The following is a 16620-nucleotide window of genomic DNA, read 5'->3' as shown; positions in this document are numbered from 1 at the left end:
AAAGTTCCCCCTCTTTTCCTAATTAATAAAACAGACAATGGAGTTTTCTTTTCAACATGACTAATGCTGAACCATAACCAGTTTTAGATATTTACAGAAAAGCATGTTGACTTTTAAAGTGCCTGGCCAGTCCTCTTTTTAATTAATGCAAACACAGTAAAATTTGATCCATTATATTCCATTTCTCTCTTTATTGTTTTTCATGGGATAGTGGGTGTTACCGGCAAGATCAGCAATTGTTGCCTATCCTTAATTATCCTTGAACTGAATGGTTGACTCAGCCATTTCAAAGGGCATTAAAGAGTCCACCACATTGCTGTGGATCTTGGGTTCACCGGTAAGGACAGCAGATTTTCTTTCCTCAAGAACATGGATATTTTTTACAAAAATAAATGACAGCTCATGATGGAGACCAGCTTTATATTCAAGATTCATTCGTTGAATTCAAATTCAACCAGCTGTCACGATACAATGTGACTGATTTATTGACCTTTGGGGCAGCCCAGTGGTTCAGTGGTTAGCACTGCTGCCTCACAGCACCAGGGTCCCAGGTTTGATTCCAGCCTCAGGTGACTGTCTGTGTGGAGTTCACACGTTCTCCCCATCCCTGTGTGAGTTTCCTCTGGATGCTCTGGTTTCCTCCCACAGTCCAAAGATGTGCAGGTCAGGTGAGTTGGCCACGCTAAATTGCCCGTAGTGTTAGGTGCATTAGTCAGAGGGAAATGGGTCTGGGTGGGTTACTCTTCAGAGGATCGGTGTGGACTGGTGGGGCTGAAGGCCTGTTTCCACACTGTAGGGAATGTAATCTAATCTGATTTTCATGTGTACCAAAGGACAATGCAAAGCGGCACAGGTAGACCATAGTAAGCAAGCAATATGAACCCATGCCCCCAGGGTAATTAACCTCTGGTTTACCAGTCCAATGATAATATTTGATATGTGCCTACTTCCACACCCCCTCTGAGTCTGCTACTGGTCTTCACCCCTATCCAGCTCTGATGCTGTCCTTGACCTTGCCAGTCTTCCCCGCATTGTGCTCAGAAAGGGTGCTCAGCCAGAAGCCATAGTTCACATTAGAACCTGCAACTTGCATAGGAAGGAAACTATGGCTTAATAATCAGAATTTTGGGAGTTAGGTGGAAAAACAACAAAAGGGATCTCAAGTGTAATAATCCCCAGATTACTTCCAGCGCCACATTTAAATCAGTGCAAAAATAGAATGTGCGGCTGGAACGATAGGGTAAATCAGAGGACTTTGGATCCTTCAGCTGTAGGATAGGAAAGATGGAACCTGAACAAGCCAGATGGATTCCACCTGAAAAGAGCTGGGACTAAGTTCCTTGAGGGCATTATGCTAGTGTTATTGTAAAAAAATTTAACTAACTCATCAGGGGAATGGGAACCAAGAGAATATTAGAAAGGAACATCAGAATGCACAAAATCCTTGGAGAGTCAGATAGAACCAACATAGGGAAGAGTAAGTCAGGAAGCTGAAAGGAGAAAGTAACTGAGTTAAATCTGGGTTATTGTCTACATGAGTGCGGTACGTACGATTAGGGATTTACAGGTACAGATTGTCATGTCAAAAAATAATGCTGTGACAACAGACACTACTCCAGGAAAAGCTGGATTAAGACTTTTTGGGTTCGCGATGTTTAAAAAAGATAAGAAAGTAAGGATGGGAGTAGGGCAGGCAGTATTGCTTAAGGAGTGTTCAGCAGTTTTGGAAAAAGAGGATGTCCCAGAGGATTCAAAGACCGAATCGAGCTGTATATAGCTAGGGTACAAAAAGGGTGCAATTACATAGCCCAGTGTAGTCTAACTAGAGGGATACATGTAATGGAACAAATCTGCAGGGAAATTACTGGTTTGTGCCAACATACAATGGTTATAATTAGGGATTTTAACTATCTGAATGTAAAGTGACATGACGGTAGCATTAAGGGCAGAGAGGGGCAAAATGGTCCCACTTTGCATTCAAGAAAAATTCCTAATCCAGTGTCTGTCCTGTCCAATAGGAAAGGATGCACTGTTAGACCAGGCTTGTGCAAATGACGTTGGCTGAGTAGATCAAGTATCAGCTGGGGAATAGTTAGGAGACAGTGATTACTGTATCGTAAGCTTCAGGATGATAGAAGATGACAGCTGGGGGACAGATTATTGTAATGGGGCAAAAATGGAACTGGGTCAGGTAGACTGAACCAAAGTGTTGATAGGAAACACTGCAACTGAACAATGCTCAATCTTGAAAAATGGTTCAGGCACAATGAAGGTGCTTTCTCTGAAAAGGAAAAGGGACGGAAAACAACTCCAGAACTTTCTTGATGGAAAAAAAGAGGTTGAAATTAAAATAAAGACGAGGTAGTGTGCTTATGACAGTAGTCAGGGCAAAAATACAACTGAGAAGCATGGAGAATACAGAAGGTTAAGAGGAAAGATGATAAACCATGTTTAAGAAGCAACAGGGGATTTGTAAGAAAAACATTAACATGAAGGGAAATATCCACACCGTGTATGGACACAAGTAGCAAAAGAGTGTTAAAAGAAGGAGGAGGGCTGATTCAGGAACAAGGTGATTTTCAATGGGAGCAAGAGGCACAACTGAGATGTTAAATCAATAATTTTCATCTACCTTTCCCAAAAAGACAAATGGCACTCACACTGCACTGGCAGAGAAGGAACGTCTGTCACCAGGAAGGTTCAAAATTGAAGATTCCAGAACATAGGAAACATAGTTAAACTTGAGCAGGTGAACTCTTAGAAATACATTGAACATGAGAGCAGAAGAAATATGACAAGACACACACCCTTCGAAGAAGGGTGATTGGACCTTCATCCTGATTTCTCTCCACAATTGCTGCCAGATCAGCTGAGGGAATATAAATGCTGTGTTCTAATTTTTTTAAAAACTGAACTCAAAAAAAAAGTCTCTGATTACCACCTGAGCTATGACCAAACAGGCATGTGGTAACTAAAATCAGAGAGCTGAATGCTTAGCTTAAAGATCGATGTAGGGGAAATGGATTTAAATTAATGGGGTGGTGGCACCAATGCTGAAGACAGAGGAGGATGTACAGTATTTTGGGATGGTTTTCACCTGAACTATGCTGGGACAAATGTTTTGGTGAGGTGAGTAAATAGAGCTATAGCAAGGGCATTAAACTAAATTATTTATGTACAGAGGACATGGAGCACTGTATCTAGGTTTGGTATAGAGCAGTTAAGTGAGTAGAAAACAAGCTAGAATTTGGACTATAATATATTTGGGGTGGCACACTCGCTCGTTGGTTAGCACTGCTGCCTCACAGCGCCAGGGACCTGGGTTCAATTTCACCCTCAGGTGATTGTCAATATGGAGTTTGTACATTCTCCCCGCGTCATTGCATACAGTTCTGGTCACCACATTACCAGAAGGAGGTGTGGTGCTGGAAAAGCACAGCAGACCAAGCAGCATCCAAAGAGCAGGAGGATCACTGTTTCGGGCATAAGCCCTTCATCGGGAATCAATTCTGTTGTCTGAGTGGGTTTCTTTCAGGTGCTCTGGTTTCTTCTCACAGTCCAAAGATGTGCAGGTTAGGTGTACTGGCCGTGCTAAGTTCCCCTTGGTGTCCAGGGATGTGCAGGTTAGGTGGGCTAGCCATGGGAAATGCAGTGTTATAGGGACAGGGTGGTTAACAAAATAAGGAAGTGTGAGATTATTTACTCACATAAAAAGCATAAAACTCATAGATGTAAATATTAAGAGAGAGACGTCTACATGGTCAGACAAGGAATGCAAAACAGTTAGCATGAAAGTACAGCAAGCAGTTAGGAAAACCATATTGCATGTTAGTCTTCAATGCAAGGAAACTGGAGTAAGGAACAAATATTAACTGGATCAGCCCTGGATGTGGGAGCTATTGTATGAGGGGTCTTTCATTTAGGACTAGGGCAAATAGAAATTTCTTCACTCAAATCGCTTGGAATCTTTGGAATTTTCTATCCCAGAGGATTGTGGATGCTCCATTATTGCAAGTTTAAGGATGCAATCGATAGACTTTGGTCTATGAGAAATTGAGGCATGTGCGAATTGAGTGAGATTCACTAATCATAGTGAATGATAGAGAAAGCTGTATGCATTTTGTGTGTGTCTTGTCATATTTCTTCCGCTGTCATGTTCAATGTATTTCTAAGAGTTCACCTGCTCAAGTTTAACTATGTTTCCTATGTTCTGGAACTATTTCAAAACCAAGTTTCAATGCCAGCTGGTTGACAGGATTTTTCTGAAGGGCTCAGATTTGCTACAATGTTCAAGGTTCCATTCAAATGTTATAGTGAGATAGTTTCACATCCACCTAAAGCGAAACTGCCTCACATCCTTGACATAACACCAGGTTATAGTCCAACAGGTTTATTTGAAAGTGCAAGCTTTTGGATCGCTGCTCCTTCATCAGGTAGCTAATAGGGCAGGAGCATAGGACACAGAACTTACAGTAAAAGATCAAAGTGTCATACAACTGATATGATGTCTGGGACAAACCAAAATTGCTGTTAAGTCTTCAATCGCTTGGGAATGAGGATGCAGGTTTCAATTGACTAATTTGTAAATACCAGAATTTCTTTCAAGTCACAGTCCCAAAATAACTTAAGGTTTTATCAGTATCTAAAAAAAAGTGACATCCTAGCTCAGACAATGCCTTAAAGTCCATATCATTACATCCTTGAGAAAGAGGTGGTATAATTTCAGAATAAAAATTTTTCTTAGATTAGACTTACAGTGTGGAAACAGGCCCTTTGGCCCAACAAGTCCACACCGACCCGCCGAAGCGCAACCCACCCATACCCCTACATTTACCCCTTACCTAACACTACGGGCAATTTAGCTTGGCCAATTCACCTGACCCGCACATCTTTGGACTGTGGGAGGAAACCGGAGCACCCGGTGGAAACCCACGCAGACACGGGGAGAACGTGCAAACTCCACACAGTCAGTCGCCTGAGTGAGGAATTGAACCCAGGTCTACAGGCGCTGTGAGGCAGCAGTGCTAACCACTGTGCCACCGTGCCGCCCTAAGCTTGGTTACCCCTTCCATAGGATTTGATTTTTCGCACTCTGTTTCACCTGATTCACACCTTGATATACATCAAGAAATACAACATTAGTGCTCTAGATGGAAACGTTTTATTGCCAGTCATGTTATAAGTACAAAGGCTTATCGGTTGCTTCTGAATAGAAGTATTATTGTTACAAACGTAAGCAGATGGTTCTTTAAAGGGCATGAAATGTTGTTCAGAATAAACTGGACTCTTCTTGATAGTATGCTTATTCCTAACTCTAAATGTGCTTGACAAATTCCATGGGTTAATAAAGATGTGTTAAGAATTCCCTAGGGGTGACATGCACATTCTGGCATGAGATTTACACATAGCTCTGGGAGGGAATGGGTTGAGAAGGATTTCAAAGGCAGGTCCATCTGCATCAATAATCAGTGGTTGCCAGCTCAAGCCTTTAATCAAACACTCCAGTGAGCTTTTGCCCAAAACATCATTCTCCTGCTCCTTGGATGCTGTCTGACCTGCTTTGCTTTTCCAACACCAATCTCTCGACTACTTTCTTTAGCACTGATTGTAGCTGGAGAAAGGCTGGGATATATTAGTGAAGATGAGGAGAGGGAGGAGGTGTAAACAATGGGTAGAGAGAAACGCCATTGTGCAGACAAAGCAGTGGGTAAAGGTCAGAAGGGCTTTTGCCCGAAACGTCAATTTTACTGCCCCTCGGGTGCTGCCTGAACTGCTGTGCTCTTCCAGCACCACTAATCCAGAAAGTGGGTAAAGGTCAGCCTGGAAGAATGAAAAGCTGCTAACGGGGATCATTATTGAATCAAATTGAATTCACTTTATTGTCACGTACCCAAATGAATACAGTGGAAAGTTTACAAGTCACCACATTACAGAACTATTTAGGTACAAATGTACCTAGGTAAAGATTCTTAAGAATAAATTTTTAATGAGAAAAAAAATTATAAAAATTTTAAAAAGACCAGCATCACAGATCATGGAAATGAATTAGAAAAGGAAAGGAAAAGTTTGGAATAACAGTCTTTCCAACCCAGCACTGAGCCTGTAGTAACTGAAAGACAGGCCTCCGTTAATGGCTGAAATGGGTGTGTGGTAACAGACCATGATGGCAAGGTCTAGTGTGTGGGTTGGGGTCAGAGCATGAAAAATGGGCTCCAGCCCTAATTTTTTTTTAATGTTGCAGATCCCAGTCAGCTGGACAACAAATTCTGAATTTGGGCCACGATAGAGTGAAACAACTACTTCTCTCTTCACCCCACTGTTGCTCTCTGTGTTTTGCTCAGTGCTCTTTTTTCTGACCTGACCTACATTGTTCCCCCTCAATCCTCACTATCACCTGTGTTTAAACCTAGGCTTTAAAACATAGTCTGTGCCAAGTCAATGCAGAACTAAAAATTCAATAGAATAAATAGATCGGTTTGATTAAATGTTAAAAACCAAAAAAAGGGGAAAACTCGACAATTCTGGCAGCATCTGTGGAGAGAAAGCAAAATTTCGAGTCCAGTGACCCTTCTACAGAAATGATTGCAGCTAGGGAGAGGTTGGAATGCATTAGTAAAGATGGGGAGGAGAGGAATAAACAATAGATGTTAAATCTATTTGAAAGTGTGGTTCTACCCCTTCAGATTTTTTTAAATAGCATTGCTCAAAATGGTCTTGCGCTTTCGATATAAACTCCAGTCATCCGCAAAAAAAAGCCAAAAAATACCCTAAGTTCAGAGAATTTCATGCCTAATATGAATGTTCCATTGAAATTTGTGAAATAAGAAACAGCTGGAAGCTGTTCAGCTGTTAAACATTCCAGCCCAGGAACCTGGGTGGGTGAGAGGAAATCAGAACCATCACAATATTGGGGTGCTTCACAAATGTGACTGTCCGAATCGAACTCTAATATTCAGTCGTTTTTCGATATGACACAATGGGTCAGAAATCAGAGAGACCCCGGACTTATTTTTTTCTCTCTGAGAGAACGGTGAGGCCTACTGTCCTCCCCCCTCGTCCGCCCCCAGGGCAGTTCGGAGCTGCATGTTCGTGTAACTGGGCAGCACAGTTGCTCAGTGGTTAGCACTGCTGCCTCACAGCGCCAGACACCCGGTTCAAATCCCGCCTCAGGCCACTGTCTGTGCACATTCTCCCCGTGTCTGTGTGGGTTTCCTCCGGGTGCTCCGGTTTTCTCACACAATCCACAAATATGCAGATTAGGTGAATTGACCATGCTAAATTGCCCGTAGTGTTAGGTGAAAGAGTAAATGTAGGGGAATGGGTCTGGGTGGGTTGCTCTTCGGAGGGTCGGTGTGGACTTGTTGGGCTGAAGGGCCTGTTTCCACACTAGAGGCAATCTAATCTAACTCTTGAACAGAATTAATGAAGCAAACAAGACGATATTTATGCCCGGAATGAAACAAAGGCAATTAAAACTGAGCATCCAAAACAACAATTCTGATGGCACGTACTTTCAAGGGATGTTTGTTCGTGACCAGACTGGAAACCCATTATTTTCCACCACTCCAACTATCAGACAGTTAGACAATAGACAATTGGTGCAGGAGTAGGCCATTCAGCCCTTCGAGCCTGCACCGCCATTCAATATGATCATGGTTGATCATTCCTAATCAGTATCCGCTTCCTGCCTTATCTCCATAACCTTTGATTCCGCTATCAAGTTGCTGGTTCTTTGTTTGTTAAGACATTAGCTTTCTCAGCCCGAGTTAGACACCGGGATGTTATAATAGCTAGCGGCCAGGAGGTCTGAAATCCAGAGCTTTTATCACCCCCCCGTTTTCATTGTAGCAGCTCTTTATTGGGTTAGACGCAGTTTAGAACGTTCTGATTCGTCAGGCTAGTGTTGTTTCAGATTGAAACTAATAAAATCACCGCTTCATTTTCACGGTTCCAATGAATTCTGCACAAGTTCAGTCATGAGCGAGATTAACTCGACAGTACGGTGGTTGTTTGTTTTACAGACCTGTGTATGTAGGAAACGGGCAAAGTCCCTTGAACAAAGTCACCACAAATGTAACTGCTTCTGGAGATTTGGAATGGAGAGCGATGAGGGATTCAACTGATTTAGAATTGTTTTCCCAGTTTGAGGAATTTTACTGGGGGGGGGGGGGGGGGGATGTACACGTTTAACTTTTCCAGTATGGTCCTCAGAATGGAGAAACACCCAGTTACAATGGACACACCCTGCAAACGTTGCCCAGTTACAATACTTACCAAATATCTTTGTACAGAGTCAGTTCATAAACCAATCCGGCCGCGGAGCGTACGGTGCAAACTGCAGGAAACCATGATCTCAAAGGGAAACTATTTCACTGGTAAACTGGAAGCGAGAAAGGTCATAGCAATAAGTAGAGAACAGTTTTACCACAGATAATTGTTGAGGAATTATCAGTCCAGCTGGAGCAGGTTTTGTTACATTTGCCAGAAATCACGAGACTGCAGTAGTAAGGATTATCATACACAGTGTTGTATTGTTATAACATACCTGGTGACATGCAAGGAGACGGAGCCCAGACAGAGAGAGAAAAACACAATTGGACAGACACAGGACCCTACGGATCAAGTGCTCGAAGTTTTAAGTTCACTGGATGCATATTTGATGACCGGCATGGACAGGTTGGACCGAATGGCCTCCTTCCTTGCTGTAAAACACTTCCACTCTGTGATTAAGAATGTCTCCGGCCAGGAGCAGACGAACCTGCCTGTTATTCCGTCCCGGATCGACCTCAAACTGTGAGGTTCAGCCGCAAATGCTGCATTGTCCCGTTTCATTTAAAAACAATATTGGCTAAAATTGGTCAATATTGGTGACGCCTAAAAACCCGAAAAAGACCCGAGAGATGGAATTAATTGCCGGTTTGGACCTGGGTAACAATCTAGTCCATATGCACGTCACTAAGGCACAGAAAATAAAAATGTTGCTCACTGAACTCGAAACGTTAACTCTCTCAGCACAGATCTGCAATTTTCCAGCAATTTCTGTTTTGTTTTCAGATTTCCAGCGTCCGCAGCATTTGGTTTGATGGATTTGTGTTTGGATCATGGATGTCGCTGTCTGTTATTTTGCTTTGTGTCCAGAGTAAAGCAGGTACCGAAGGGTGTAACACATGTAAGAACAAAGACATTGTTCTGCGAAAGTTTGTGATTTCAAATAAACCTGTTCGACTATAACCTGGTGCCGTGTAACTTCTGACTTTATATTTTAAAAAAGTTTTCAGAAAAACACTGGGAACATGGCAGCGATATTTCGTTATGCTTCATATAGATTATACTTGTTGAATAGCAATTAAGAGTGTTTTTGATATGAGGACAGGATGTGTCACTTGATTAAGTCAAAATCTACTTTTATTCAGTTGTCTTTCAGAATTTGTGTTCACATCGCCCATGTTTATGTAGAACATGTCAGTAACCTTTACTGAGATTTGAAATAACCAGGGGTTGAGTTTGAGGTTTGATTCTCTCCCTGAAATCTAAACATCGCACAACATTAGGTTATAGTCCAACAGGTTTATTCAGAGGCATTAGCGTTCAAAGCGCTTCAGGAGGGAGCAGTGCTTGGAAAGCTAGTGCCTCCGAACAAACCTGCTATACTCTAACCTGGTGTTGTGTGATTTTTAACTTTTTCCACCCCAGTCAAACACCAGCACCTCCACATCATGGTTGAAATCTAAAGAAGATATGGCAAGATGTAGCAGCCAACATCCCTTTGTAACTTTATTAGAGTGGTGCTGGAAAAGCACAGCAGGTCAGGCAGCATCAAAAGAGCAGGAAAATCGACGTTTCGGGCTTCATCAGAAATCCTGATCACCAAAAATCGAAATGTCGATTCTCCTGCTGCTCGGATGCTGCCTGACCTGCTGTGCTTTTCCAGCACCACTCTAATCTCCAGCATCTGCAGTCCTCACTTTCACTTGTTTGGACCTTGTTAGGAATCCGAGGTATCAGCAGCCTGAAGAGTAGGATTCACAACTCTGGGCCAAAGTCCCAGGCAGAAACTCCAGAATAGGTTCCAGGCTGACATTTATATATAGCGGCGAGGGATCACGGGACGAGCAAAAACCGAAAAGAACTTGCATGATGTAAATCAGACACAAAAACAGAAGTTGCTGGAAAAACTCAGCAGGTCTGGCAGCCTCTGTGGAGAGAAATTAGAGTTAACGTTTCGGGTCCAGTGGCACTTCCTCGGGACTCTTAGCGATGCTGTCTTTTGAGATCCTCACAACCTGGAACTACAGAGGTTTCCGGGTTTGTGGTCAATCATTTCTCCCTCAACTAATATCAGCAAAAGCAATACTCTGGTCATTACTCCAATGTTGTTTGTAGGCAAACCGGTTACTGTATAATCATGCCATACCAAATAATACTGAAGTCTGAAAAGGAATTCAATTATCAAAATGATTTTTACATCCCGCTAAGACATTTTGCAGATGTCCTGTTTATAGTCTTGTTGCTGGCCTGTAATACGTCAAATACTCAGCCAATAACTGAAACCAAGACAAAATACGTGTGTTGAAAATCCGAAATATAAACAGAAAATGATGAGAATACACAGCAGGTGCATGTATACAAATCCAAAACAAAATCTGTATAGTCTCCATCAGTACAAATACACGATCAATATTAATGATGTTGCAGTCACTGAATTACAATGAATTTATTTCATACACTTCTGGCAAAGAATGCTAAACTTTAATAAAAGATTAAATTACATTTCTGAAATTGTAATGGATGTTTCTATCTGAAATTACCTCACTAAATCTTTCGACCTTTTTTTCTCTCTCTCGCCTTTTTAAAGATCCCCTTAAAACCCAACACCTCGATCAATGTCTTGACCACTTGTATAATAACTCCTTATGTGATTTGGTTTCGGTGTCTTAGGATGTTTTATCACTTTAAAGGTACTATGCAAATCCAAGTGGTTGTTATTGTTGAAATGGTGATTACAATGAAAATCATCTTTAATGTTCGCACACTAACATTGATTAATATTTTCCAAGGAAGTGACATCTGACTGTAATTATGTTTAAGTTTGAGTATGAACATAATTGGATCCTGCTGTTATGTCCTTGCACAATCGAATTGTCATCTCGCCATTGCACTTACAAACGAAAAATCGCTACTTGTGCAAGTTAAAGTAGGCTCATAGGGAATATGGACCCATAAGACAATGTAAAGTCAAATCCTGAGAGGAGAGGAGCGATGAACAAATTGAAAACAGGAATCGAGAAAATACCAACCATTCTTAGAAGGTCTATTGTTCCGCCAGTGGTCTATGCAAATAAATATTCTAATCGGGGGAGGTTAGTGAGGTGCTACAATTAGTTCTTCCACCCCTGGAATACAGATGAGAAGAATTGGCAGTGTTCCCATTGTCGATTCCTACCCTGACATCTGTGATGGAAAGTCAGTGTTTGAGCGCGTGTTCATACACTTGATAATGTTTACCCATTGGTAGAGTGAATACCTGACATTCACTATGCAAGGTGACGCAGCAAGAACGCTCACTTGAAGACGGTACCAGTGAGCTCTTAAATAAAACACTGTTTTTGAATTCCTATTTTCATGAGGGGAGTGTTAAGGGACATTTTTTTTAAAAGGTACCGGCGCCGTAGTCCTATCAAATCGCAGGGCTGCTCTCTCAATAGAAAGACAACTGGTGTAGTTTTACCTAAGGGTCACCATGCCTCGAGTGAGGGAAGGGGTTAAAAACCAAATTCCTCATGGAAAGGGGAATACCGCGCAGAGAGAAAACCAATCTTACCTCACAGTTCAGATAATACCTCGTTAAACATTGTTCCACTAACAGCATTAATTCGATATTTTTTCGTTTCGATTTTAAGAGTTTTATATTACATTATTTACACTACTTCACCAAACTAAATCCTCTTAAATTTCACTCAATGAATTTAGTTAGTGCTTGCCCAACGCAAGATCACTGTTAAAACTATTATTGCTAGGTAGAATAATGTTGTAACCTTAACATTTTTTTCAAAATATGCTTGCAAATGATAGTGTGAAAGAGTTTACTGAGATGGTCATTATTTACAATTCTGTGAATGGAAAGCGTTGCCTTGCACTATGTAGAACTCAAGGTCAGGTTTGAAAGTCTACAAAATGGGAAGAAATGGAATGTTACCCCAACGTTTGGAACGTTGCTCCTATCCATCAGATAGATACACTCTTTCGCCTTTCCCATGTCGGGTCCACCTAGCCGGAACACCCCTGGACACTATGCACGATTTAGCACGGCCAATCCACCTAACCAGCAGATTACTGGACTGTGGGAGGAAACCGGAGCATCCGGAGGAAACCCACGCAGACACGGGGACAATGTGCAAACTCCACACAGACAGTCACCCGAAGCTAGAATCGAACCCGGGTCCCTGGCGCTGTGAGGCTGTGCTAACCACTAAGCTAACGTGCCACCCTTAACACTCTGTCCTTTGGTGTTACTGTATGTGTCAGTATTCCCGGAGGTGGAGAGGGGTGGCTGATGGTTAGGAAGACGTGCATTCTCTCTGGGGGCTGCCAAAAGGCAAGATTCAAAAAATATTTCATCAAAAAGGACCCCAGGGGCAACGTTTTCACGAAGAGAGTGGTGCGTGTGTGGAATGTTCTGCCAGAGGAAGTGGTGGGGGCTGGTACAATTAAAACATGTAATAGGTAGCTGTATGGGTATATGAATAGGAAGGATTTAGAGGGATATGGGTCAAACGCTGGTAAGTGGGACTCGATTAATTTGGGATATCTGGTCGGCGTGGACGAGTTGGACGGAATGGTCTACTCCTGATGAAGGGCTTTTGCCCGAAACGTCCATTTTCCTGCTCCTCTGATGCTGCCTGACCTGCTGTGCTTTTCCAGCACCACTCTAATCTAGAGTCAAAAATGAGGTCTGCAGATGCTGGAGATCACAGCTGAAAATGTGTTGCTGGTCAAAGCACAGCAGGCCAGGCAGCATCTCAGGAATAGAGAATTCGACGTTTCGAGCATAAGCCCACTCTAATCTAGACTCTGGTTTCCAGCATCTGCAGTCCTTGTTTTTACCGATGGGTCTGTTTCCCTGCTGTAACGCCCTATGACTCTAACCTCAAACTGCTGAGGGTTTTGTTTTAGCACCTATCATATGATTTATGAAGTTAAGTTGTCACTGTTAATGGTGTTAAGGGTGGCACGTTAGCTTAGTGGTTAGCACTGCCTCACAGCGCCAGGGACCCGGGTTCGATTCTAGCTTCGGGTGACTGTGTGGAGTTTGTACATTCTCCCCGTGTCTGCGTGGGTTTCCTCCGGGTGCTCCGGGTTCCTCCCACAGTCCAGTAATCTGCTGGTTAGGTGGATTGGCCGTGCTAAATCGTGCATAGTGTCCAGGGGTGTTCCGGCTAGGTGGGAAAGGCGAAAGTGGGTATTGCAGATGCTTGGAGATTAGAGTGGTGCTGGAAAAACACAGCAGGTCAGGCAGCATCCGAGGGGCAGGAAAATCGACGTTTCGGGCCAAAGCCCTTCATCAGGAATTCCTGATGACCATTCCTGAAATGTCGATTTTCCTGCTCCTGGGATGCTGCCTGGTTTGCTGTGTTTTTCCAGCACCACTCTAATCTCGACGTGGAAAATGCAGGGGGTAAGGAGGTGGGTGGAATGCTTTTCAGAGGGGTGGTGTTGACTCATGGGCCGAATGGCCTGCTTCCATACTGTACGGAATCTATGATTCTAACATCTGTACATTTTCATGGGACCTGACGTTCAGAGTTCCAGGTTTTCCAGGCAGAATCTCTCGGAGGAACAAGTGGGAATCGCCCTATAAGGAAACAGAAATCCCATCGGTGGATACTCGGCTCCACTGAATGGGTAAGAAAATAAGGGTGGACTTCTGGAGTGAATGGAGGTGGATAAACCTGACCTTCGGTAAGCCAGGACGGCGGCAGCAGGGAGCGGGCCGTGCAGAGGAGTGAAGGCCGAGTTCATACCTCCGATAGAGACCTCTCTGACTGGGTGAGGACTCAGTCCATTGCCCAGCGCCCCAGTAGAACGGAGCTGCCTCATGCTGGAGACAAGGTGAATGTTCATCACAGCTTCAGCCGCCGACAGGAAGGATTCGATCGTCTTCAGCACGTCCCCGTGGTACGCTTGAAGCACTAACCCCAACACGGATCGCTTCTCCGAGGGGAACAGTCGCTGCAGTATCTCCATGGGGTTCATCCTGGCCGGCGGGAGTTGGTTGTCTCTGTACTGGTTAGGAAAGCCCGCTGTGAGCGGGAACCGGCTGGAATTCAACCTCTCCGACAAAGGGACCGGCATTTCCAAATCATCCGTTTCAACTGCTCTGGCTTCGTTTGTGAAACCTCTCACCTCGTATCGGTCTGAGTGAAAAATACAGTCAATTATTTCCAAATCCTTGAGGATGTGGTTAGATCTTATAGGCAGGAATTCAGTTCGTAAACACGTCAATTTCTATCGAATTTACCTCTCAGTTAAGAGTAAATACTACACAAGGAGTCTGTGTCACCGGTTGGAAATATTTAGTTGCGATTTTTTCATTAGCGTTATGACTTGGAGACTTTACAAACAATCCGGGTCTTTTTCAATATATAATTTCAGTTACATCACTCTGTAAACTTTTGCTATAAATTTTGTGCCTTACAATCTTATTCTCCACACCCACTTGGTGAAGGAGCAGCGCTCCAAAAGCTAGTGCTTCCAAATAAACCTGTTGGACTATGACCTGATGTTGTGTGATTTTTAACTTCACTCGCGTTATAAACTTGGACTTACAATCGCGTTAACACAGTCTACATTTTCTTCCAAAACTTCAAACCGAAAATTAGCTGCGGTATAGTTAGTGAACTAATGAAATAGTAGAGGCATATTAATGCTGATAGCTGGTTGAATTTTTGATTAACTTTGATTTATTATTGTCACGTGTGCCTGGGTCCAGTGAAAAGTTCTGTTTTGAGTGCAGTGCGGGCAGATCATACCATAAAAAGATCACCGGGTGATAGAACAGACCGAGGAATACAAAATTAAGGTCACGGACAAAAAGCAAACTCAACATTAGGTTTGGAGTTTGAGGATGTTGACGCTATATATTTTATGGGCAGGTAAGCTATCCAATTGCATTTATATCTACCACAGAGTCAAATATAACAACAATCTTTTTTTAATTAAAAGTTCTTTGTTAGACCATAAGACATATGCCTGCTTGGCACACTCTCCTCATTCCTGATGAAGGGCTTATGCCCGAAACGTCGAATTTCCTATTCCTTGGATGCTGCCTAACCTGCTGTGCTTTAACCAGCAACACATTTTCAGCATAAGACATAGGAGTGGAAGTAAGGCCATTCGACCCATCGAGTCCACTCCGCCATTCAATCATGGCTGATGAGCATTTCAACTCCATTTACCCGCATTCTCCCCGTAGCCCTTAATTCCTGGAGACAACAAGAATCTATCAATATCTGCCTTGAAGACATTTAGCGTCCCGGCCTCCACTGCACTCCTTGGCAATGAATTCCACAGGCCCACCACTCTCTGGCTGAAGAAATGTCTCTGCATTTCTGTTCTGAATTGACCCCCTCTAATTTTAAGGCTGTGTCCACTGTTCCTAGTCTCCTCGCCTAATGGAAACAATTTCCTAGCGTCCACCATTTCCAAGCCATGTATTATCTTGTACGTGTCTATTAAATCTCCCCTTAATCTTCTAAACTCCAATGAATACAGTCCCAGGATCCTCAGACGTTCCTGGTATTTAACATACCTGACAGCCGGTACTTCTGAGGCAGTTTCGACCCCCTGCCTGCCCTGTCTATTGTCCCTGTTCCATCAGGGAAAGACGGTCTAGGAGGAATGTTGTCCCGCAGAGTCAGAGCATCCTCTACCGCCTGCTGTCTCTTCAGTGCCACCTGAGCTGCCATCACCCGCTGCCTCTCTGAGATCAGGGTGCACTTTGCACAGGTACACCCTCTGTAAGGGCACAGCCGCTTGTGTCCCTTCAGCCAAGCGATCACCCCGTGGTTCCTGCACCGGGCACACTTGGGTTTCCTGGCGCCGTTCCCCTCACTGCTCAGCGGCGGATCCATCCTCCCCCGATATCCCGAGTCTCTGGAATGACTTTAATACTGGGCTCAACTCGCTGGGAACTTGGGCAGACGCCAAAGACCGGGAAATGAAAAGTGTAAACAGTTCCCCTGCTCCCCAAATGACGGGTGAGTGTACGTGTTCGGAATTACTATTCACGGTTAATTAATGAACAATTCATTCAAATTCAGTATTTCTTTTCTAATGAATCGATTATTGACTACAGATGGAGCTGCTCTCAGCCGACCAGGTGGAAATATTGTCTTTCTAGATATCTATGCCTGATATGGATGAATTATTCGATTTATACATAATATGCATAAATTGAAAAAAAACAGTCTTCCAGCTCTCCCTCCCGTAACTGGTCGCCCTACGGCTCGGAATAAGTTAACAAATCTGCGGCAGAACAGAATTGCAATCTTCGTTTGCGAACAGAGTAATTTTCCAACTTGGAAATAGGGCCAGCACTGAGGAGATGTTGTACCGATAGCG

General features: G+C 43.3%; 1 protein-coding gene across 1 annotated transcript; it reads right to left on the bottom strand.

The window, feature by feature from the left end:
* Window positions 1–13797: 13797 nt before the first annotated feature.
* Window positions 13798–16130, bottom strand: LOC132826261 (doublesex- and mab-3-related transcription factor dmd-4-like). Its single transcript, XM_060842007.1, has 2 exons — window positions 15809–16130; window positions 13798–14414 (listed from the first exon to the last, which is right to left on the bottom strand). Exons 1-2 carry the CDS (start codon window positions 16128–16130, stop codon window positions 13798–13800), a joined length of 939 nt encoding a protein of 312 aa, XP_060697990.1.
* Window positions 16131–16620: the final 490 nt, after the last annotated feature.

The sequence above is a fragment of the Hemiscyllium ocellatum genome, chromosome 2 (assembly GCF_020745735.1).
Source record: "Hemiscyllium ocellatum isolate sHemOce1 chromosome 2, sHemOce1.pat.X.cur, whole genome shotgun sequence".
Taxonomy (NCBI): Eukaryota; Metazoa; Chordata; class Chondrichthyes; order Orectolobiformes; family Hemiscylliidae; genus Hemiscyllium; species Hemiscyllium ocellatum.
The sequence above is the reverse complement of the archived record's forward strand: the minus strand, read 5'-3'. Positions and strand labels throughout refer to the sequence as shown.